This window comes from Dunckerocampus dactyliophorus, chromosome 10 (assembly GCF_027744805.1).
Source record: "Dunckerocampus dactyliophorus isolate RoL2022-P2 chromosome 10, RoL_Ddac_1.1, whole genome shotgun sequence".
NCBI lineage: Eukaryota > Metazoa > Chordata > Actinopteri > Syngnathiformes > Syngnathidae > Dunckerocampus > Dunckerocampus dactyliophorus.
In genome coordinates, this window is record NC_072828.1 from 24654965 (window position 1) to 24677253 (window position 22289).

Below are 22289 nucleotides of genomic sequence, written 5' to 3' on the forward strand. Positions count from 1 at the left end.
AGGTGTAGCAAACCTCCTGCAAATTTCATCAGTGATGTTTTATTCCCTGAGCGACAAGAGTATGTTGGCCGGGGGGGGGGACTTTCTCAGCACGTGACCCCACGTTGACCTCGAACCTTTGCGGTCACCTTCCAGCAGCCTTACGTTACATGAAGCACAAACACGCTCCTGATTTACAGATCACGTTCCGCGTAAACACGCATGAAATTTGATGTTTTCTGATCACCAGTCCGGACGCTCTATCAATTTTCCGCCTGGTGTGGCAGAATCCACTCCTGACATGGTTTTATTTTGAAACTTACTTTGCTCTGAACAGGAATTTGCCGTGTAACTAGACAATAGGTATTGTTCCTCACATAATGGGAGCAGTAAACATTCTAAGCAAGTTTGAAGAGATGGGTTTTAGCACGAGTCCTAAAGGTGGACAGGTCAGTGCAGTTACAGGCGGATGCGGAGAGGGAGTTCCAGCGGGCACGGTGCTAGGCCAGTAAGGGTGGGGACAGGGTGTTGGGAAGCGAAGGCGGAGGAGGTCTGTGATGTAAGGGGGAGCCAGATTGTGTCACGCTTTGACAGTGGAGGTTTTGGAGGACAGGGGTGATGTGGTCACAAGGTTGAGTGTGAGTGATTTGAATATGCTGAAGTTTATTGAGGGTTTTGCTTGGAAGTCTGTAGATGCTGTTACAGTCATCAAGTCTGGTGGTGGTGAAAGCGTGCATGAAGGTTGCAGCAGCAGAGCGGGAGAGGGAAGGGCGAAAACGGGCCATGTTTTATAGATGAAAAAAGGCAGTTCGGGTTATCTGGTTGATGTGGTGTGCTGCCGAGGACAAGGCCAAGATTTTGGACGTGAGGTGAGGGAGTCAGGGAGGTGGTGTTGGCTGCATTTGTGAGATAGTTGGGACCATTTATGATGATATCAGATTTGTCCCAATTTAGTTTGAGAAAGTTGAGTTACCACTTTCCGGTTTCTATAAAACAGTCAGTGTCACCAAAAAAAACCCAGCAAGACAACACCTTTTTCTTCATTTTATTCAAATTCTTGGAATACTCATCAGCTTCAAGGTAAAAAGTTATCTTTCACAGGATACTTTCTTCACATTTGTCTGATTCAAAATTTCTTTCTGCTCTGAAACAAGTGAAACGGACTAAAAGAGAACCACTGACGCTCCGATGACGACCATGCGGCGCCTGCAGGTGGGACGACCACACAGAGCACATGGATGGGAACATTATAAATAGCTTTCGAATGTCCAGGGAGGGTGGAGGAGTGGATGATTGTCTTTACAGAGTCCTTGTAAAATGTAAATGAAAATGTAAAACGCAGAGCACAATTTGGCTCGACGAGAAAGCGTCTCAGTTGTGAAAGCGCCTCTTTCGCTGGAGGGGAAAGGAGATGCGCCATCAAGTGGAGGCCGTGTTGGCGAGTCAGACGCGGTTCCATTGTTGCAGTGACGCTACTTTGCTTTTCTACTCTGCTTTCTTGGCCTTCCTCTTGCGAGCGCCTTCGCTCAGCTCCTCCTTGCTTTTGAGCGATGACGGGACCGCTGCGGCTGGAGGATGATGATGGTCTTCCTCAGATCCGCCCAGAGGGGAGCCAAAGAGCAGATGGCAAACCCAGGACTCGATGAGAGCAAAGGGGGAGCCGTGTGAGTGGCGGGCAGTCATCCACACCTGTTGGGGACGTAGGAAAGACGGTGACCCATTTTTGGTACGTCATTACGCTGCTCTAGCACTTTTACGGCAACATCATCAAGCCACTAGGGGGCATATTCACACGCTATCTCAGGGATTCTCAATTTCACTGAGTCGCGAATACGCTTATTTTAAATGTGTTTTTCTTTAATGCAGTGGGGTGTCTTCCATTAACTTGTTCAATACCAAGTTTTTAGAAACCCGAACGCCCGATCCCAAAGACGAATTTATATGGCTTTTTTTTTTGCACGAGAGGCAAAAAGGGGTGATGACGCAATTGCACGCTATAAGATGTCACTTTTTGAGCAGTTTTAAGCCATAAAAGGTGGCAGAAATGCATTCGATAAGAGCTCGGCATGGATCTTTTGCATGTAAAAACACACTCGACAACAAGGAGGAAGTGGAAGAGCATGGAGGAGTGTGGCGAGCAGAAGGTTACACATTGTGGGGAAATTTTAACGCACGCACACGTGCGCGCACACGTGCGCGCACACGCGTGCATACAGTTTAGTTCCCAAAAAATTGAATTTTGTAAATAGTTCATGGTGTTATATTTGTAAATAGTTATTTTGCTGTAAACACCCCTTTTTTGTGCTGTTAATGTTGGTATAGTTGTTTAGATATTTGAGCTGTCACAAAGCAAAATATCAGTATCAAAGTGAATGTTAAGCTTGAAATTTATCTCCTCACAAAAAGCTGTTTTTCTCTTTTTCTCTCTTTCTCTCTTTTCTCATTGGGAACTGATATTTTCCTGAAACTCCCCTATGTTCTACTGCTGATTACTAAAGAACGGAGAAAAAAAACTTTTTTTCTGATAAGACTAGAGTCTATTCTTTCTTTTGGTAGGTTCCATGTTTATATAGCCATAGAACACAATATTCTGTGTGCCTTGAAAAACCAGTCTAAAACGTCTAAAATGGTTGGTAGTGAAGAGGTTGTCTTTTAAAAAATGGCTGGGATTGAATGAGTGAATACTCCTTAAGGTGGTTTAATGTCTGTACAGCCGTCCCTCATTTATAGCGGTTAATTAGTTCCAGACCCGACCACGATAAATTAATTGCTCCAATATAGGATTCAAGGTTAACAAATGGAATATTTTCATAGTTAGAGCATAGAAAACCTGTTTATGACGTTCTAAATATTGGGTTTAACATTACTAGAGCCCTGTAGACATGAAACAACATCCCAATAGTCACATTTACACTCCTATTATTCACTGTTTACGTCACATTGCACAACTCTTATGCTGCAGGGACTCGAGGTGGCCCTTGTTCAGCCTTAGAACGTGTTTGCCGGTAAGTATGTGGTGCAAAGTGAATAAGTGAACCTAAGTTGTCTATTTGTGGTCATGTTTGGAGGTGTTGGAAATCAGAATGTAAAATCGCTAATGCAAATATACTGTGATATACATGGGATGGTCTATGTAAATTAGCATCAGTGCTAATTTACATTGTGTTGCTGTCAATGTCACATTTAAATAATCCAAATTTTGATGACTGTGATTATGATTGCAGTGCAGCACTGGTGTGACCTTGCTTGTGGCCATGAAGAGGGTGAAGACGAGGATGAGGGTGCCCTTGGACACTGGCAGCCAGTGAGCCTCCTGCAGGGTGAAGAGGATGGCTCCGTATAGACTAGCTTTGGTAGGGCTGGAAAACATAAACATGAGTCTAGTTAACAACCAAATCATGCAGCTCAATGCTGATTTGTCACCCATATTTGGGACCAAACCAACTGTACACGCCTTATATTGATGCACGATAAAGCGTCTTGCACATATTTTCAATGCTCTTATTTTATATCTTTTAACAAGACACCCACAAAGCAGAAGATGTTTTGAGCTTGTAAGCTGTGTACCATGAATGAGTCGACGACGTCATGGCCTGAAAAGCAATAATTTGGCGATAATACCACGATTTAGACGATATACCGCTCACAACCACTAGGGGGTGTACTGTGTACTCCATGCTTGTCCACTAATATCATAAATTGTATAATATCTAATATGAAAATAATAAACAAACTGACCACTAAAGTAGGGGATTGTTGCCATGGCAATGGCAGGAATGCCGTTCCTTAACACTTTGGAGTCCAGGGTAGGATTTAACCAACACGCAGACAAATGAGCAATAACGTGACACAATGACAAAATCATGGCAAATATTATTGATCATATGTCTGGTTTTAATTGACCAAGTTAGACCATTTAAAGCAGCGGTGTCCAAAGTGTGGCCCGCGGGCCATTTGTAGTCTGCTGCTGTTTTTTTATTGGGCCGCAGCACATTCTAAAACTATAATTTAACAAGAAAACAAAACACAAGAGAAAAAACACGGCAACAGCAAAAATGGAAAAATCATTGATTTTACGAGAATAATGTCATTTTAGTAGCATAAAGTTTAAATATTTCAAAAAAGACGGGTTTTTTTTTAAGTCGTAATGTTAACAACTACAACAAAAGGAATAAAGTTGTAATTTTTGGAGAATTAGCTTGCCGGAAAAATGGGAAAAAAAGAAAGTTGAAATAGTAAAAAAAAACAATAGCAGAAATGGAAAAAGCTGTAATTTTAAGAGAATAAAGTGAAAATATTAAGAGAAAAATGTCGTATTCAAATTTTTAAGAAATGTTGACATTTTCTGAGAATGAACTCGTAATATTATGAGGAAAAATAATGTCATTTTGGTAGCATAGTGTTGAAATATTAAAAGAAAAAATAGCTTATTTTGAAAAAGTCATAATGAGGCAAAAACAAAACAAAATAATTTTCAACAATTAGGTTGAGGAAAACGTTAATATATTATGGGAATAAAGTCATAATATGACGAGAAGAACATTTAAATATTTGTAAAATAAAAAAAACGACAACAGCAAAAACGGGGGAAAAAAAAGCAAAGAGGGTACGTTGGGACATTCATACTAATAATACACTTTTTCACCTATATGACAAAGCTGAGATGCAGTTTTTTCTTGAAATCTATATAACTTCTTAGCATATCTGCATCCATTGCTTTACAAAATGTCAAAGCGGCCCTTGCATCCTTTCGTTTTTCACTATGTGGCCCTCGGTGGAACAAGTTTGGACACCCTTGATTTAAAGACCCATTTGCACAACAGAGCGTCTGTGTAACGGATGCCAGCTGGTGCAGCTGTGCGAAGGTACGCAGCTTTTAGCTCGATGCCGAGCGCTCTCAGCTCTCATTCGGCGGAACGTGGCTCGAGTCCCGAGCATACGCAGGGGCGGACCAGACGGCTTACGCCTGTGCTACTGCGTCATCATGCCACGTCGGCGTAGACTCCTGAGAATTAAAGCAAGCCAGTATGACTATTTCTACTGAAATTACACCGTGGTGTTAAAAATCTTTCTTGTAATGGTTATATGACAATCACCCGATTGAAATACCACTTGTTGTTATGAAAGGTATGAATGACTTAAAAAGTATCACGCCATACAGCTTACAATCCATCACAGTGCTAAATATAACAAATAGTATTTCTACTCTAGCAGTACCCACCAATGGGAGGCAGTGGTGTGTATCAGCACATCAGCAGTCGTGAAAGAAGAAACTCACAATGACATGTTGAGGATCTCGTTGGTCTCAGGTCTCCACACGCCACGCAACAGCTGCTCAAAATTGGAAATGAGAGCCACTCCAGACCCTGCCACGGGAAGATTAACAGTCGATATAATGTGTTGTGTTTTCTTCTGGCAGCAGATTTTGCGTTGCATGTTCACTTGTGTGATACAGTATCGTTTGTTGCTGGTCTGCCAATAGATGTTCACCTTTGACGTAACCGACGATGACCATGATGAAGAAGCCGTGGTGGTAGGCATGGTGGGCGTGATGGACGCCGGCGGCAATCTTGCGAGCACGGACCACTTCCTTCAGGGCGACCAACACCAACTTGACGGGCAGGAAAGCCACACATTTGTAGAAGAGGTTCAGTGGGCAGTAGAAGATGAGGTACCTGTGTTTATATGGGACACAAAAAAGTTCAAGAAAACCGGCGTTGTACTGTTGGTATGAACAGTGGTGTGAAAAAGTGTTTGCCCCCTTCCTGATGTCTTATTTTTCTACATGTTTGTTACACCTAAATGTTTCAGATCATCAAACAAATAGAAATATTAGTCAATGACAACACAACTGAACACAAAATGCAGTTTTTAAATGAAACCTTTTATTATTAAGGGAGAAAAGAAAATCCAAACCTACACGGCCCTGTGTGAAAAAGTGATTGCCCCCGTTAAAACATAACTGGTTTATCACACCTGAGTTCAAGTGGAAAAGGTTAGAAAGCCATTTCTAAAGCTTTGGGACTCCAGCCAACCACAGTGAGAGCCATTATCCACAAATGGCAAAAATCTGGAACAGTGGTGACCCTTCCCAGGAGTGGCTGGCCAACCAAAATGAGCGCAGCGACGACTCATCCAAGAGGTCACAAAAGACCCCACAACGACATCCAAAGAACTGCAGGCCTCACTTGCCTCATAAGGTCAGTGTTCATGACTCCACCATAAGAAAGACACTGGGCAAAAGCCACTGCTGAACTAAAAGGACATTAAGGCTTGTCTCAAACATCTTGATGATCCCCAAGAACTTTGGGGGGAAAATACCTTGTGGTCTGACGAGACAAAACTTGAACTTTTTGGAAAGAGTGTGTCCCATTGCATCTGCCGCATTTCCGAAAAAAACATTATACCAACAGTAAAATATCTTGGTGGTAGTGTGATGGACTGGGGATGTTGTGCTGCTTCAGAACCATGAATTCTGCTGGCTTCCAAAATGTCAATGACCTCAAACTGACACAAACTTGGGTTCTGCAGCAGGACAACGATCCAAAACACACCAGCAGGTCCACCTCTGAATGCAAAATGAAGGCTTTGGAGTGGCCTAGTCAAAGTCCTGACCTGAATGCTATTGAGATGCTGTGGCATGACCTCAAAAAAAACATGGTTCATGCTTTAAAACAGTTCTGCAAAGATGAGTGGGCCAAAATTCCTCCACAGCGCTGTAAGAGACTCATTGCAAGTTATCGCAAATGCTTGATTGCAGTTGTTGCTGCTAAGGGTAGCCCGACCAGTTATTAGGTTTAAGTGGAAATCACTTTTTCACACAGGGCCATGTAGGTTTGGATTTTTTTTCTCCCTTAATAATAAAAAGTTTCATTTCTAAACTACATTTTGTGTTCAATTGTGTTGTCGTTGACTAATATTTCAATTTGTTTGATGATCTGAAACACTGAAGTGTGACAAACAGGGAAACACATAAAGAGGGCAAACACTTTTTCACACCACTGTGTATATACATACTGTACATTTACTGTATATACACACACATAAATACATATAATGTATAAACTAGTATATGTGTGTGTACTACAGCTGACTTTGTGCATACTTGATAATAATAATGTGATTTTTGGACAGGCAGACAAGTAAACAGCGATAGCATTTTTTTCACATGTAGATTTGATATTTAGTCAAGTTTTACTCTATATTAAAGAATTACTGGGATACAACTGGGATTACTGCGGCCATTCCTCACCAGACGGCAGAGGCCAGCAGGATGTGGCTGTTGTGCTGGAAGTAGTCAAGGGGGCTGCTTCCCAGCATGATGTCGGCCAGAATGTAGCTCCCAAAGCAGTAGAGCATGGCACACAGCCACGAGGCCACGGGACTCCTGCGAGAAACCTCCACTGAGCCTGCACAACACACAAAGTCAGTCAGTCAAATCGCAAGCACATCATCTGTCATCGAAGCCAGGGGTGTCCAAACTTTTTCCACTGAGGGCCACATACTTAAAAATGAAAGGATGCGAGGGTATTTGGTGTTTTGTAAAGCAACACATGTAGCTGTTCTACATATTTCAAGAAAAAAACTGCATCTCGGCTTTGTGATGTAGGTGAACAGGCGTATTATTAGTATGAACTTTGCTCTTTGCTCCTCTTATCATTTTTGCTGTTGTTTTTTTTTTTTTTTTATTCTAAATATTTCAACTTTCTTCTCAAATAATCTTTGTCCATTTTTTTCTAGTAATATTGCTACTTTATTCCCGTAATATTTTGACTTTATTCCCGTAATATTATAACTTTTCCCCAACCGAATTTTCCCCCCAAAAAATCCCATTTATTTTGTTTTGTTTGTTTCTCATCATCTTACAGCTTTTAAAAAAAGAACATATTTTTTCTTTAATATTTAAGCTCTATGCTACTAAAATGATTTTATTTTTCCTCATGATGTTACGTTATTCTCATAAAAGTGCAATTTTTGCTCGTCAGAATATGAACTTTTTCTCTTAATATTTTGATCTTGTTCTCGTAAAATTACAGCTGTTTTTTTTTCATTTTTGCTGTTGTTTTTTTCCCCAACTCTTTCAAATTTCTTCTTGTAATTAAGACCTCCATCCATCCATCCATCTGTCCATCTTCTATGCCGCCTATCCTCACCAGTAGGGTTGCGGGTATGCTGGAGCCTATCCCAGCTGACTTTGGGAGAGGGGTGGGGTGCAACCTGGACTGGTCAATTGCAGGGCTAATTAAGACCTTATACCCACAATATTTTGACTTTATTCTCAAGACATTCTAACTTTTTCTGCAACCTAATTTTCCAAAAGTTACGACTTTATTTGTTGTTTTGTTTTTCAAAAATATTAGGACTTTAGAAACAACGTTTTTCTTAATATTTAAACTTTATACTACTAAAATGACGATATTTTTCCTCATAATAGTCTGACATTATTCTCGCAAAATTACAACTTTTTTTTGTTAGATTACAACTTTTTTGTCTTCATATTTTGACTTTACTCTTGTAAATGTACTGATTTTTGTTGTTGTTGTTTTTTTTTCTTGTTAAATGGTGGTTTTAGAATATATGGCAGGCCAATAAAAAAACTGTACTTTGCATTTCACATTTTGTCATAGTTTCCACTCATTTTTCTTTTCAAGTGCTGGGACCGCCTCCTTTAAATTTACACTTTCGTCCCCAGAGGTCCCTCTGGAGAGCCACAAAAGTGTTTACAACTTTGCTAACATGTGCAATAACACGCTCCATTTCCTTAAAAAGACTTACATGGAGTTCTCCTTTACACTTTTTTTTTGTTTGAGGTTCAGGGGCTTTTTTTTTTCTTGATCTTTTGGAATAATTGGACTCGACATGAATTCCTACTCCCGTAAACTAAATTAACTAAATGTATAACAATTATCAAGATTCCTCATGCAGTTTCATTCTAATTATGATGTTGAAGGCCTAGTGGTTAGCATGTTGGCCACACAGTCAGGAGATCATGAAGATCTGGGTTCAAATCGCCGTTTGGGCATCTCTGTGTGGAGTTTGCATGTTCTCCCCGTGCGTGCGTGGGTTTTCTCCGGGTACTCCGATTTCCTCCCACATTCCAAAAACATGCATATAAGGTTAATTGGTGACTATAAATTGTCCATAGGTATGAATGTGAGGGTGAATGCTTGTTTGTCTATATGTGCCCTGCGATTGGCTGGCGACCAGTCCAGGGTGTACCCCGCCTCTCGCCCAAAGTCAGCTGCTATAGGCTCCAGCATACCCCTGTGACCCCAGTGAGGATAAGCGGCATAGAAGATGGATGGATGTCAGATAAAAAATGACAGTTATTTTCCACAGAGCAAAGCTGTGACCTTAAACTTGATGCACTGACTTTCAAAAGCAGTTATCAGCGTTAGCCATGTGCATCGAGGTGCTGTATATATGTCCACGCCCCGTCCACCATAACGTGTACGCCCCTGATAGGATACCGTTATCACTACGTAATAGTGACTTGGACATTGACTGTCATTTGTTACCAGCTCTGCCATTGCATCGTGTCTTGAAAGTGCACACAGGCTTTTTTCTGGTTTTGGAGACTCAAAAATGAAAACATGTATTGCTCTTCTCAACGAGCAGCGGGTCCTCCCCATCGCTTGTGACATAAAACAACACAAAAAAGGCAACAGAAGAAGGTTTAATTGTATTTCTAAACACATTGGTTTTGCTTTTCAAGTTTTTCACGTCCATAAAAATGACATGCGTCATGGCCAATTATGCAAATGAAACCGTAAAGTCATCTAGCCCCCTCGGAAGACACAGGAGATTGGAGTTCTGTGAGGACCCCTGTAATCAAAACGTGTGTCTATGATCTATCATAGTAGCATGGTGGTTTATTTGTAAAGCCGCCAGACAGTAGAGCGTTTAAGAGGGGACAGACAAAGATGCAACATTCATTCTTCATGATATGAATATCACTGCTGTACATAGTGTAGATCAGGGGTGTCCAAACTTTTTCCACTGAAAAATCAAAGGATGTAAGGACCACTTTTACATTTTCTAAACCAACCCCTGTCAATAGACCCAGACTTTTTCTTTTTTTTAAAGAAAAACACCCTGCGCTGCGTGACAAAGCTTTTTATTAACATGAACATATATTACACTTTTTTGCTCGTTTTTTCCTTGTTTTTAAATTTGTTTTTTTTTTTACAAATATTTCAACTTTCTTTGCATACTTTTTTTTTGTAATAACATGTCTTTATTCTCAACATATTTTGACTTATCATGACATTATAACTTTTACTTACTATAAGTAAAAGTTACTTTTACTATAACTTTTTTTTTCATCTTTATGCTAATTTTTCTCTTAATAATATGTCTTTGTTGTCCTGATATCGTGTCTTTATTTTTGCAAAATTACTGATGTCTTTTTCCATTTTTGTTGGCTTTTTTAGTTTTCTTGTTCAATCATATTTTTAGAATGTGCAGAGGGCCAATAAAAAAAACACCCGCGAGGCCTCCAAATGGCCCCCGGCCCGCACTTTGGAGTGTTGATAATGGTTTCTAAGGAAAGATCAGCATAATTTACAACCACGTAATCGTTGGTTAACAATTTTAGATTACATTACACACACACACACACACACACACACACACACACACACACAGACACGGAGTTAATTGAGCAGTGAGCAGAGTGTGACTGCTTCCCACAAATGTCCAACAACAGGTGTGCGAGGGTGTCGCAATCTGATGCTGAGAAATGCCTTCCTATGAATAGATTCTACTCAGCCGTTTCTCCCGCCTTGCATGTGTCGGGCCCGTCTTAACCTTTAACCCCGACACTTGTCTTCTCCTCTCTGTTGACCCCCCCATTCTCTCATGTTTTTAGCGCGAACTAAAGAAGGTTCGCTCGTAAAAAAAAAAAAAAAAAGATGAAAAAAAGAAAAGGTCATGCAAATGAAGACAGCGTGAGTCATTTGACTGTCAAATGTAAACTTGACATGAAGAGACGTTATGATAGCCTGGATTCATTCGTGTGCGCTCACCAATTATTAATTCATTCCGCACAAAATGTGACGTCAGGTTGCACAAAATAAAACGAAAAAGATGAAGTCAATAAGTCATTATAAGAAAACGGCCAATATCATTGTGTTACATCTAGGGGTGGGCAATATTGCAATTTTTTTTTATATCAACCTGATATCAAGTAAATACAGGGCAAGTATTGCCGATATAGATGCGTTTTACTTGAAATTTCTCAAAATCCTTGGATGATTTCGTGATTGCATTTTTTCATAATAAGAATAAAACATAGAACAAACAAAAAATATGAACTTATTTGGTGAACAATGAAGTCCATAGTGCAAAATAATAAAACAAAAGCAAAACCACTTTTGTCCCTCAATCAAATCCTTTGGATTTTTGCCCCATAGGCCGCCTGTGTCCAAGAACTTATTGGCTGAGTTTGATATGTATCGATGTCAACGTCACAATATGAAACACACAAAAAGTTCTTCATTAGTTCCTCAGTAACTACCCTAAATTTATGTGCCTTAGTTCCTCAGTAACTACTGTACTCATTAGTTCCTCATTAGTTGTTCATTAGTTCCTCAGTAACTACTGTACTCATTAGTTCCTCATTAGTTGTTCATTAGTTCCTCAGTAACTACTGTACTCATTAGTTCCTCATTAGTTGTTCATTAGTTCCTCAGTAACTACTGTACTCATTAGTTCCTCATTAGTTGTTCATTAGTTCCTCAGTAACTACTGTACTCATTAGTTCCTCATTAGTTGTTCCTTAGTTCCTCAGCAACTTCTGTATTTTTGTGTACCTTATGGTAAAGTGTGACCTAACTTTCTTTTGTTGCTTCTTTTATCGTTTTTCTTAATGTCACAAACAAGACAGAGCTCGCCTCAGGCAAAAATGTTCTTCAATAGGTTTGTCAAGAGTCGCTTTTATGAAAAAGAGAATAATGAGGGATTTGAAGAAAGAGTTGGTAACACTGATCCCTACAAGTAGCTCATCCATGCATCCATTTTCTGCTGCTTATCCAAGGTCAGGTCGCGGGGTCAGCAGCCTGAGCAGGGAAGCCCAGACTTCCTCCTCCCCGGCCACTTTGTCCATCTCCTCCTGATGAATCCCGAGGCGTTCCCAGGCCAGTTGAGAGATACAGTCCCTCCAACGTGTCCTGGGTCTTCCCCGAGGCCTCCTACCGGTCAGAGGTGTCCTGAACACCTCCCCAGGGAGGCGTCAGGGAGGCATCCTGACCAGATGCCCGAGCCACCTCATCTGGCTCCTCCCAATGCGGAGGAGCAGCGGTGCTAGTCTGAGTTTCTCCCAGATGACCGTGCTTCTCACCTTATCTCTAAGGGAGAGCCCAGCCAACCTCCGGAGAAAACTCTTTTCGGCCGCGATCTTGTACTTTCGGTCACTACCCAAAGCTCATGACCATAGCTGAGGGCAGGAATGTAGACCGAGCGGTAAATTGAGAGCTTTGCCTTTCGGCTCAGCTCCCTCTTCACCACAACGGACCGATACAGAGTCCGCATCACTGCAGACGCCGCACCAAATCGCCTGTCGATCTTGCCTTCCATCCTTCCCTCACTCGTGAACAAGACCCCGAGGTACCTAAACTCCTCCACTTGGGGCAGGATCTCATCCCTGACCCGTAGGTGGCACCCAACACTTTTCCGGGCGAGAAACATGGACTCAGACTTGGAGGTGTTCTGGATTGTTTAACAACTTCCCTAAAGCGCAATAATTCAACAATGACAGTTTTATTGTGTGAATAAATCGCTGAAAAATGGAAGTAGGGCGACATGTTGAGGTGAAAGGTAAATAATGCACTGCTTGCACATTCTTCGGTGAGGTTTGAACTTGACCAGAAAATCCAAGCCAGCTTTTCCTTCAGTACAAAAGCTCGTAAATTGTTCCATGTTTAACATTCTAGTCCCGAAGCCTACAAGAGCACAGGGGCTTTGGAGGCCGACTGACATCTATTTCAGGATCTTCTATTTTTTGCCCAAGTTGCTGGCATGCACAGGCCTTTTCTCACATTTCATCCACCCTAAGGCTCTGCTGCTCAGAGGACTTAAAACTTGGACAATGTCAAGGGCCAAAGTGTTTTAATTCACTTCAGTGAGTTTGAATGAAGTCTGGCTGCTGCAGCGACATACAGCCCCACGCTTTTTATGGAAAAAAAGGGCGCTTGGACATGAAAGCAACAGAAAGTCCTTGTATGGATAGTAGAACTGTCTTGTAAGGCCACAGGAAATGCATTGAACTTATCTTAAAATTGGAATTTCTGATGAATTCTGGCTGCAAATGCACTTCTAATCCACTGTAATTGTAATTGTATTAATACAGACACATGCGCATTTCCATTTTAATCTGCTTTTCCACAAATAACGACGTAAAATATATATGTAAATAGTAAAAACCTTCATGCATAAGAGTGATCCGGTATCTCTCACCTGGCTCATACTTGAGGTAGAGGATGGACACGATGTAATAAGCCACATCGAACACAGGGAACATTCCCATTTTGGAGAAAGCCTGAGCAAAATCTCCCAAATTGAGGACAGCCAGCACATCCATGTCGCCTGTCTTGTGATCCCAGGTTATTATAGTAGTCCAAGTGCGAAGTCAGGATCGGAAGCACCCCCCAACCCGGTCCACCGACTCTCCACCAAGCCCCCCGGCCACGATAGTGAAAGGCTGAGACACTCAAGCCCTCCTATTAATACCACTCATCCCCTGCAGCCTCCTCATCATCATGGCATGCGTTGTGTGCCAGCTGCTGCTCGGATTTTGAGTCGATAGGTTTGCTTCACGGCAGCTGCAACAACGTCTCCTGACGTCATCAACACCTTAATGCGCTGCTGGGGGTGGGGGGTGGACAAATTAGGTAAAACACGTGCACTGAATAGCAAATAGCACGCATGTTTTTTGACATGCAGGATTAAAATCATGACATAACTAATCCCAATACCTCTTCAAATGTACCATCCGCTGTTCATACGCCCCCATGTGATCAAACAGAGTGCATGCATTGCTATAAAAAACAATAAAATGGAAGCGACACATATTATTTTCACAAAAAGGCTGTGGCATCTTGATGCCACTAGAGGGCACGACAACACCAAATAATAAACAATTGTAGTGCGTCTGCAAAGTGTCCACCATTCAACAGTGCATCCGGTATTCATTTTTGCCCCCACATTTTGTTACAGCTTTATTCCTTCATTTTTCTCCTCAAAATTCTACATACAACACCGCACAATGGCAACATAAAAAAGTTTTTTTGCAAATATATTCAAAATAAAAAATAACATGAAGAAATCACATGTGCATAAGTATTCACAGCCGTTGCCATGAAGCTGAAAACTGAGCTCAGGTGCATCCTGTTTCCACTGGTCATCCTTGAGATGTTTATAGAGGTTCATCGGAGATCACCAGTTGTAAAATCACTTGATTGGACGAGATGTGGAAAGGCACACGCCTGTCCGTATAAGATCCCAAGGCTGACACTGCATGTCAGAGCACAAACCAAGCAAGAAGTCAAATGAATTGGTTGCCGAGCCACAAATCTTGGGAAGGGTATTTCTGTTGCTTTGAAGGTCCCAATGAGCACATGCAGTGGCCTCCATCGTCTGTAAATTGAAGAAGTTTGGAACCACCAGGATTCTTCCTAAAGCTAGTCGGGGGTGAGCCAGTGGTCACTCTGACAGTTCCAGTGTTCCTCTGTGAAGAGAGGAGAACTTTCCAGAAGGACAATCATCTCTGCAGCAATCCATGACGCTCCTTAGTAAATTGCACATGGCAGCCTGCCTGGTGTGTGCCAAAAGGCAGACCACGACAACCAATATTCTCTGGTTTGATGAGACAACGATTTAACTCTTTGGCGAAAATGTTGGGCATCATGTTTGGGGGAACTCAGACACTGCTCATCACCTGGCCAATACCATCCCTACAGTAAGCATGGTGGTGGCAGCATCATACTGTGGGGCTGGGGGGTTTGAGAGGCAGGAACTGGGAGCTGATGAATGCAGTAAACGAGACATTCTAATTTAAACCCTGCTCTCGAGTGCTCTTGACCTCAGATTGGGGCAACGGCTCATCTTTTAGCAGGACAACAGTCCTAAGGACACAGCCAAGATATCAGCCAGCTGCGCACAGACCCTTCTCATCCAACCTGATGGAGTTTGAGAGGTGCTGCAAAGAAGAATGGGCGAAATTACCCAAAAGATAGATGCACCAATCTTGTGGATTCATTCAGCAAGGCTTGAGGTTGTAATTGCTGCCAAAGTATTGCAAAAGCATCAACAAAGTATTGAGCAAAGCCTGTGAATACTCATGTATGTGTGATTTCTTAGTTCTTTATTTTTAATTAATTTCCAAACATTAAAAAACTTTTTTTCATGTTTTCATTACAGGTTGTTGTGTGCACAATTTTGTGGAAAAAAAATCTGTGTATTCAATTTTGGAATATAATGGTCACATGACAAAATGTGGGAGAGCTGTGAATACTTTGTGCATGCACCGTATAACAAAGGCAATGGTTTCAAAAGAAAACAAATATACCACTACAAAACCAATAACTACTGGTTGACACTGTCACATACTGTAGGTATACATTTAACAATGTGTTTATTGTGGTTGTAGTGTGCAGTGGTGTCTAAGACTGAACGCCATTTAACAACATAAGCAGCATATCAGCGCGACAAAGCATGTGTTTAAGTGATGTATATATGTAAAATAAAATTATAATTGTTTAAGGGTGGCTAAATAAATAGTGGAAATACTTACGACTTTGTCCTCGATTGTACCGTCTGGGGAGTGTCAAGGCCGAATTGCAGAGTGTTTGTGTATGACAGCTTTTAGGTACTGTAAATGTTTGCTTTTGATGTCTCGGACAGGTTTTTCAAGGACTTGCATATTCATCCTTTCTTTTTGCATCCTTTATGTTGTTAATTGAGCTGTTCAGTTCCTTCATAGCAATTTGTGCAAAAAGTACTGAAACATTAAACGGCTGGAAATATGCGTTCAACAGTTTTGAGAAGTTCAAATTATTTGAACTTCTCAAAACTGTTGAACGCATATTTAAGTTCACGTGAAAAAGGTTATCGTGCATTTTAGGGAATATTGAAATTTCCCTGACTTTCTGTGAGTAGTCTAAGATGTTCCTAAATGTAAGGCAGTACTTCTATTTAAAAATCATTTTTTGTTTGTTTGTTTTTGTAAAAGAATGATGGCGACCAAAACATTAGCTTCACCTTCATACTGGTATTTTTGACATCATACGAAAGGCTGCACATTAAAAACAGTGTAAGTATGACATGATGTAACTCAAATATTCCTAATGTTGGAGATGAAATTCTCCACAACGTCCTAAAGGTCAAAGGACCACTTTGGAAAAATAATTAAGCCAATTTCACCTCCCCTTTGTAAATTATTTTTCTCCTACACTAACCAAAATGCAGTCGGCTGAGTTGAATATGCTGGATATTTGTAAATTCTGCTATTTCTTGCTAGCTCTGAGTTCACAAAAAGCTTCTAAAATACACTTTTGCCGTCGCCAGTGAGTACTCTGCCACACAAACAGAGGAAGACATTGGAGCGAACCTGTTTTTTCTTGGCATTCCTGGCAAACAAAGCTGAGGGCGAATTAATACTGGTAAATCACCCTGTGCTCCAAGCCTATTGGTCACATGCATGTAGGCGAATGCGGAAATGAGGCGTTAACTGTAATGTTGACACGATGATCGGAGATCTGTTGTTATTCGGGTAATGTAATTAATTCGCTCACATTTTGCACCCGATAAACACATTTATTTGTCATCTACGTGCGTGTAGTTACGGTTTGATGTACTTTTACACCACACTGTTGCGCTGAAATGACAGGCTAACTATCTAGCTTCGTGCTAATGCTAACGCACCAGCTACCTAACCTCAACGTATTCAACACAGTGGAATAACATCTTTGTCTTTTCCAGAACCCTGTTGATAAATGCAGGAGCAGTGCTGAATTTCAAGCTGTGAGTGCAATTATTTTATCAGTCATAATATGCATGACGTCATAGTGATAACAACAAAATGTCAACTGTTGTACAGCAAAAGGAAAGAATCCCATGGATTTGGAGATGATTCCAGATCGCAAACAACAGGTGAGACTCCGTGTCTAAAGATGGAGAAGAAAACCGTAAAACGCATGTTGTGTGTAATACAGGGAGATGATGATACTAGTATTTGTGTATTTACTGTAGGTGACAACATACGGGAGTTTCTGCTCAGTCTGCGATACTTCCGCATCTTCATCGCACTGTGGAACATCTTCATCATGTTCTGCATGATTCTGTGAGTAAAGTGATATAATTCCCGTTTTGCATGTAAAGAGATCAAACAAAAGAATCGTGGTAACGTTACCACGCCAACAGCTACGTGTCACAGTCTAGTTCGGTGTTTCCCAACCTTGATTGCATATTTTACATTACCAAAAAATGCTTGTGGCACACCACCAAACCAAAACGTCACCAAAGGTATGTGAAGTAATCCCTTGTTTATCGCAGGTGATTGGTTCCAGACATAACCGTGATAAGTACATTTCCGCCAAGCACAATTCCTTCTTTATAAAAATGGAATATTAACATAGTCTAAAGCAGGAGTCTCAAACACAGTTAACCTAAGGGCCGCTAATTTCATGGTGTATATTTTGCTGCATTCAGCTGGGATAGGCTCCAGCTTACCTGTGACCCTAATGAAGACAAGTGGAATTTTTTTTACCGCATTTTTTAAGTGACTCACTCACTCTTAGTTCAGTGTAGGCTTATGTGTGCATCCTACGAGTAACATTGGCTTGTCACAGGCCGTATTACAGTAATCTTTGAAGACAAGTCGCGGGCCGTAAAATGTGACACGGCAGGCCACAAATGGCCCACAGGCCACGAGTTTGAGACCCCTGGTTTATCGCATATAAAACCTGTTTACAACCTTCTTAATGTGTTTTTTTTGTAACATTATTGGAGCCCTCTGGACATGAACTAACACTCCAATGGTCACTTTTACACTCGTATTACCCAATATAGCAGTCGGAGTCAATTAGCCATTTAAGACATGAATACTGTAATACTTGTGTGTTGCTAGAAATGTGTTCCCTAGGGGAGCGAAATGGGGGGCGGGCAGGAAGTGACATCGGGTGTTCATAGTTGAGTTTTAGCTTACGATAGAAAAGTATATATCATTCACAGCGTCTTTAAATGTATCTTCTGAATGCCTTATATATCTATTTTATTTCAGTTAGACACTTTTATGCATGAAAGTCATAATCACAAAAACAGCATGATTTATTAATGAATGGATTTTTGAAAAACTCAGAGTGAAGTCACGAAAAGCGGTGAGGGCTGACTGCATGTTAATTAGGGGTGTCCCGATACAACTTTTTCACTTCTGATATCGATATTATCGGCCGGTGCCGATGCCAATCCTATATCAGCATGAATCATATATAATTTTATTACTCATAATGTAGTGTGGAATGTTTGAAAATGCCTGATGAAGTGATATTACTCGGAGAATAATAATCAGCAACAGTAGGTGTGAGTCATTTACCAGGTGTTTTTCTGTTTTTTTTTTTATTTCCACATTTAAAAAACGGCTAGGAATAACATAGCGAGGTTCAAGGTGCTCAATTAAGCGTTTAAACCCAACTTTAGTCACCACTGACAGAGGCTGGCCCTTCTCTGTTATAACTAATGACTTCTTGTCATCCCGCGGGAGTTCCTCGCGTGATACCGCTTTAAATACGCATTGAGTTTGGTCGTATTAAACTTCCCTGGTTTTGCACTCAGCTGCACCTTTTTTTTTCCTGACCTTAACGACAAATACTGTACACACGGCCGACATCATTCCTACTCCTTGTTACTCTGTTAACACGTTAGCGCACGCTGTTGTTGTGATCACGTGGGCTCTATCCGGCCGCTGCTGGATGGACTGGATAGACTTGATGGGGAGGAGTCTGGAATTGACTGCTTGTATCAGAGTAACAACATCGTAGATTAGAGATGCAGGCACCGATATAATCCAATAGTTTTTGTTTTTTTCAATTGGCCTGATATCAATATCGGATATCCTGTGTTTTATTTAGGGACTTTATTTTTTAGGGTTATTGTGCCTGTTGTGAGATAACTCAAACCTGCAATAAAAGCTTGTTCCGGTGTCTCACTGAACATGACAGCAACATTACCGACAACTAGTGAGCAGCGTGGAATACTACATTGGCTTCATGTCTTTGAGTGTGTCTTCTGAATGTCATATATTTTAGTGTATTTTAGTTCATTTTGCCTTTTTTATGCTTGAAAATGCTTAATTTAGGCAAAAAATACATCACATTTGATTTAATTTGCATCAAATTTTGGACTAATAATAGGCCGTATTCAACCACAAAAACGGTGTAAAGGCGTGATAGAGTGAAGTCATGAAATTGGAAGCGCGAAGTGGTGAGGGATTACTGTCTATCCTCAGATTTTGTTTTGTGTCCATGTTATATTCCTCAGACAAAAATATTTGATTCTAGATATGAACCAAGTAGAAAAGTATTGTACATGAATTGTATGGTGTTTTATTGTTTTTTTATTTACTAACAATAGCTGTTAATCATGAGCTCATTAGAAATACTTATCATTGATAAATCTTATTGCGATAGGCTGGCGAACAGTCCAGTGTGTACCCCACCTCTAGCCCAAAGTCAGCTGGGATAGGCTCCAGCATGCCCCCGCGACCCTAATAAGGATAAGCGGCATAGAAAATAGATGGATGGAGGATAAATCTTTTTTTTTTTTTTTTTTTCCAATATGCTCTTTGTAGCTTGACACATTCCTCTTGTGAACCTCTTGCGCTATTTTTCTGACTAAATCCTCTTCAATCTTCACAGATTGTTTGGATCATGAACTTCACTGACTACAAGTATAACTGGGCTGCCACCTGACGATGGATTTTTCAACACGGCTGCTCGATCCCCCCCCATTTCTGTTAAAAGCTGTAACACTGCTCTGTTTAATTTACAGCCCACTCACCTCATTCTCCACACAAATGTATAGGTTGTTATATTTGTTTTGTCTTTCACATATATGTTTGGACATTTAATCATTTGGATTTACGACTGTAGTTGAGCTGTTGTTTACGTATTTTAAAGTACAGTTCAACATTTGCTACCATTAATATAATCCATCCAGGCATTCTTTCCTGCTAACCCGTGGCTTTTCCCTCCATCTTTGTTCAAAAACCTTAAATTCATAGTTTTCCATTAGCAGTGATTTGTTCCAAAGCATGATTTGAAAGCATCAATTGATTCACACGTTTCTTCGATTTTTTTTCCTATTGTTGCCCATTTACAGCCACTCAATGTACATGGTGTTTTCCACTTCTCTGCTCCTGCAAGCAAATGTTCACGAGCATGGAAACGTATCGCATTAAAAATAGTTTCTTAGCCAGAAAAAATGTCCTCAGTTTAAGTAAGGCTGTGCTGTGATGGTGTCATGATTCCACAACGTGTGTAAAAGTATTTATTAATACAGTAATTAGATATGTCTGGATTGGAGATGTCATTCAAACAAATATGTGCTTGGAGTTGTTACACCCCAGAAATGAAATGCTGTAGTTCAGGAGTGCCCAAACTTTCCACCAAGGGCGGCATATATAAAAATTTAAATTATACATTTTGTGCATTAAAGATGCTAAAACCAATCCAATGTGGCTGTGGGCCACACTCTAGGCACCCCTGCTGTTTTAGAGCGCAACTGACATGCTATTTTATACTTAATTACAAGTGAATGCACAGTTGTAGCAGAGCAAAAGCATATATAAACTAATGCAACTTGCGGCATATCAGCTATCCTTGGATACTGTGATAACACATCATATACGGTTATCTTCACAGTAGAGTATTGATACATCAGCATCAATATTGTTGTAGTCAGCTTTCCCTTCTTCCCCTCACTTGAAGCGAAGAAACCAAGCCACAGGAAACGCACTGAAGACTCACTGGAAGGACTCTCACCAGTGAAGACGCCCAAAAGGTCTCTAAATGGTAGAAGCCAAAATCTGCTATCAAACAAAGAGGTCGGCAGCAATGCTGACATTTTTGCAGCTTCACGTTCATATCAGACTATAAACAAGGACATTTCTAAACTAGAGAACAGTGGCAAGCTGCTTAATGTTAAAACTACACGTCCTCATCCAAGTGGCCCAGGGATCAGCAAACCTCTCAGCGCGTCTTTATTACAGCAACAAGAGCAAGCTGCCTCTAGGGGGCAGCACCAACCCAACAAACCCCTGAAGTGTTGGCACAGTCCTTTTTTGTTGGAAGGTGCAGTGCCAGTACAGAGTATTTGCAGCCAAACAGTGAGACTTGTGTCTTCAGGTACGTCTGGGCTGAGGCCTTGCTCTCAGATTTTAAAGGAGTGCGTTCAGGGTTCACAGTCTGCGGATGTGAAAGATAGCGGCGCTTGTACTGATGCAGTGATCAAGAGACACAGCTATAGGTTTTGCAACAATGTGGCGAAACTGGACAGACAGGATGTAGAGGACGACGCTAAACGCGTACGGTTAAAAGACAGGAGACTGACATGTGATCCTGTAACAGGTCAAATCCAACCTTTCTTCAGTAAAGAATAAGTAAAGAAGGGCCTCGGTGGAAAGAACCGAGGCAGAATCCACCACTTCCTCTCACTTTGTTGCAGCAGACTGATTGGAAAGAGCTGTCGAGGAGTGAAATCATCCGGTCGTACCTCAGCCAGCAGAGTAGCATTCTGACATCATCGGGTGCCCACACTCACACTGCACACTTTTCCACAACAGACCAACAAAGAAAAGAGGATGAGAAAACATGTTTGTATCAGAGCCCCCGAGCTGAGCCCTACCTGGTGTGGGCAGAGAGATCAGCAATGAGGACCTGTGGAAGTTACACACAGAGCACTGGTCGGGGTTAACCCGTCGATCGTGATCGACCGGTCTGTCTTTGGGACTTGCACGGTCCATCGCTGTTGTTCCCTCATTTTGCATTTATATTTAGTGCAGGCACTGTTCAGGGCGGACGTAATGCTTTTTACACCAGGCACCTTACAGGGCAGCTAAGGGTCATTCTTAGGACCAATGGCACATTCCACCCATCCGGGCAGTTGCTGTTGAAATGCATGTATATGTTTATGACTGTGTTGGTGATAAAAGATCCCAGACAATGCATCAGACATGATATCAATGCCAAATCAGCCAGCTGGATGAAAATCTTAACTGTGTATTATTAATAAAGCTTTTGCCTGCCGATATCAGGGAT

General features: G+C 41.1%; 3 protein-coding genes across 8 annotated transcripts in view; 2 read left to right on the plus strand and 1 right to left on the minus strand.

Moving 5' to 3' along the window:
- The window catches only part of crtc1b (CREB regulated transcription coactivator 1b), a 50239-nt gene extending 44486 nt beyond the window's left edge, over positions 1-5753 (plus strand). For 2 of the 6 annotated variants that reach the window (XR_008572603.1, XR_008572604.1), the window contains 2 exons: positions 1134-3332; positions 5462-5753. The gene's annotated coding sequence lies outside the window, so the exon portion shown is untranslated. The remainder of the gene's footprint in view (positions 1-1133; positions 3333-5461) is intronic. The other 4 variants (XR_008572605.1, XR_008572606.1, XR_008572607.1 and 1 more) reach the window with 4 other exon arrangements.
- Positions 884-13977, minus strand: tmem38a (transmembrane protein 38A). Its single transcript, XM_054788755.1, has 7 exons — positions 13953-13977; positions 13435-13842; positions 7232-7388; positions 5470-5654; positions 5258-5345; positions 3221-3338; positions 884-1668 (listed from the first exon to the last, which is right to left on the minus strand). Exons 2-7 carry the CDS (start codon positions 13556-13558, stop codon positions 1465-1467), a joined length of 876 nt encoding a protein of 291 aa, XP_054644730.1. The 5' UTR covers positions 13559-13842; positions 13953-13977; the 3' UTR covers positions 884-1464.
- A 2693-nt stretch (positions 13978-16670) lies between these two features.
- Positions 16671-22249, plus strand: smim7 (small integral membrane protein 7). Its single transcript, XM_054790964.1, has 5 exons — positions 16671-16747; positions 16957-16998; positions 17075-17127; positions 17227-17317; positions 19890-22249. Exons 1-5 carry the CDS (start codon positions 16722-16724, stop codon positions 19903-19905), a joined length of 228 nt encoding a protein of 75 aa, XP_054646939.1. The 5' UTR covers positions 16671-16721; the 3' UTR covers positions 19906-22249.
- Positions 22250-22289: the final 40 nt, after the last annotated feature.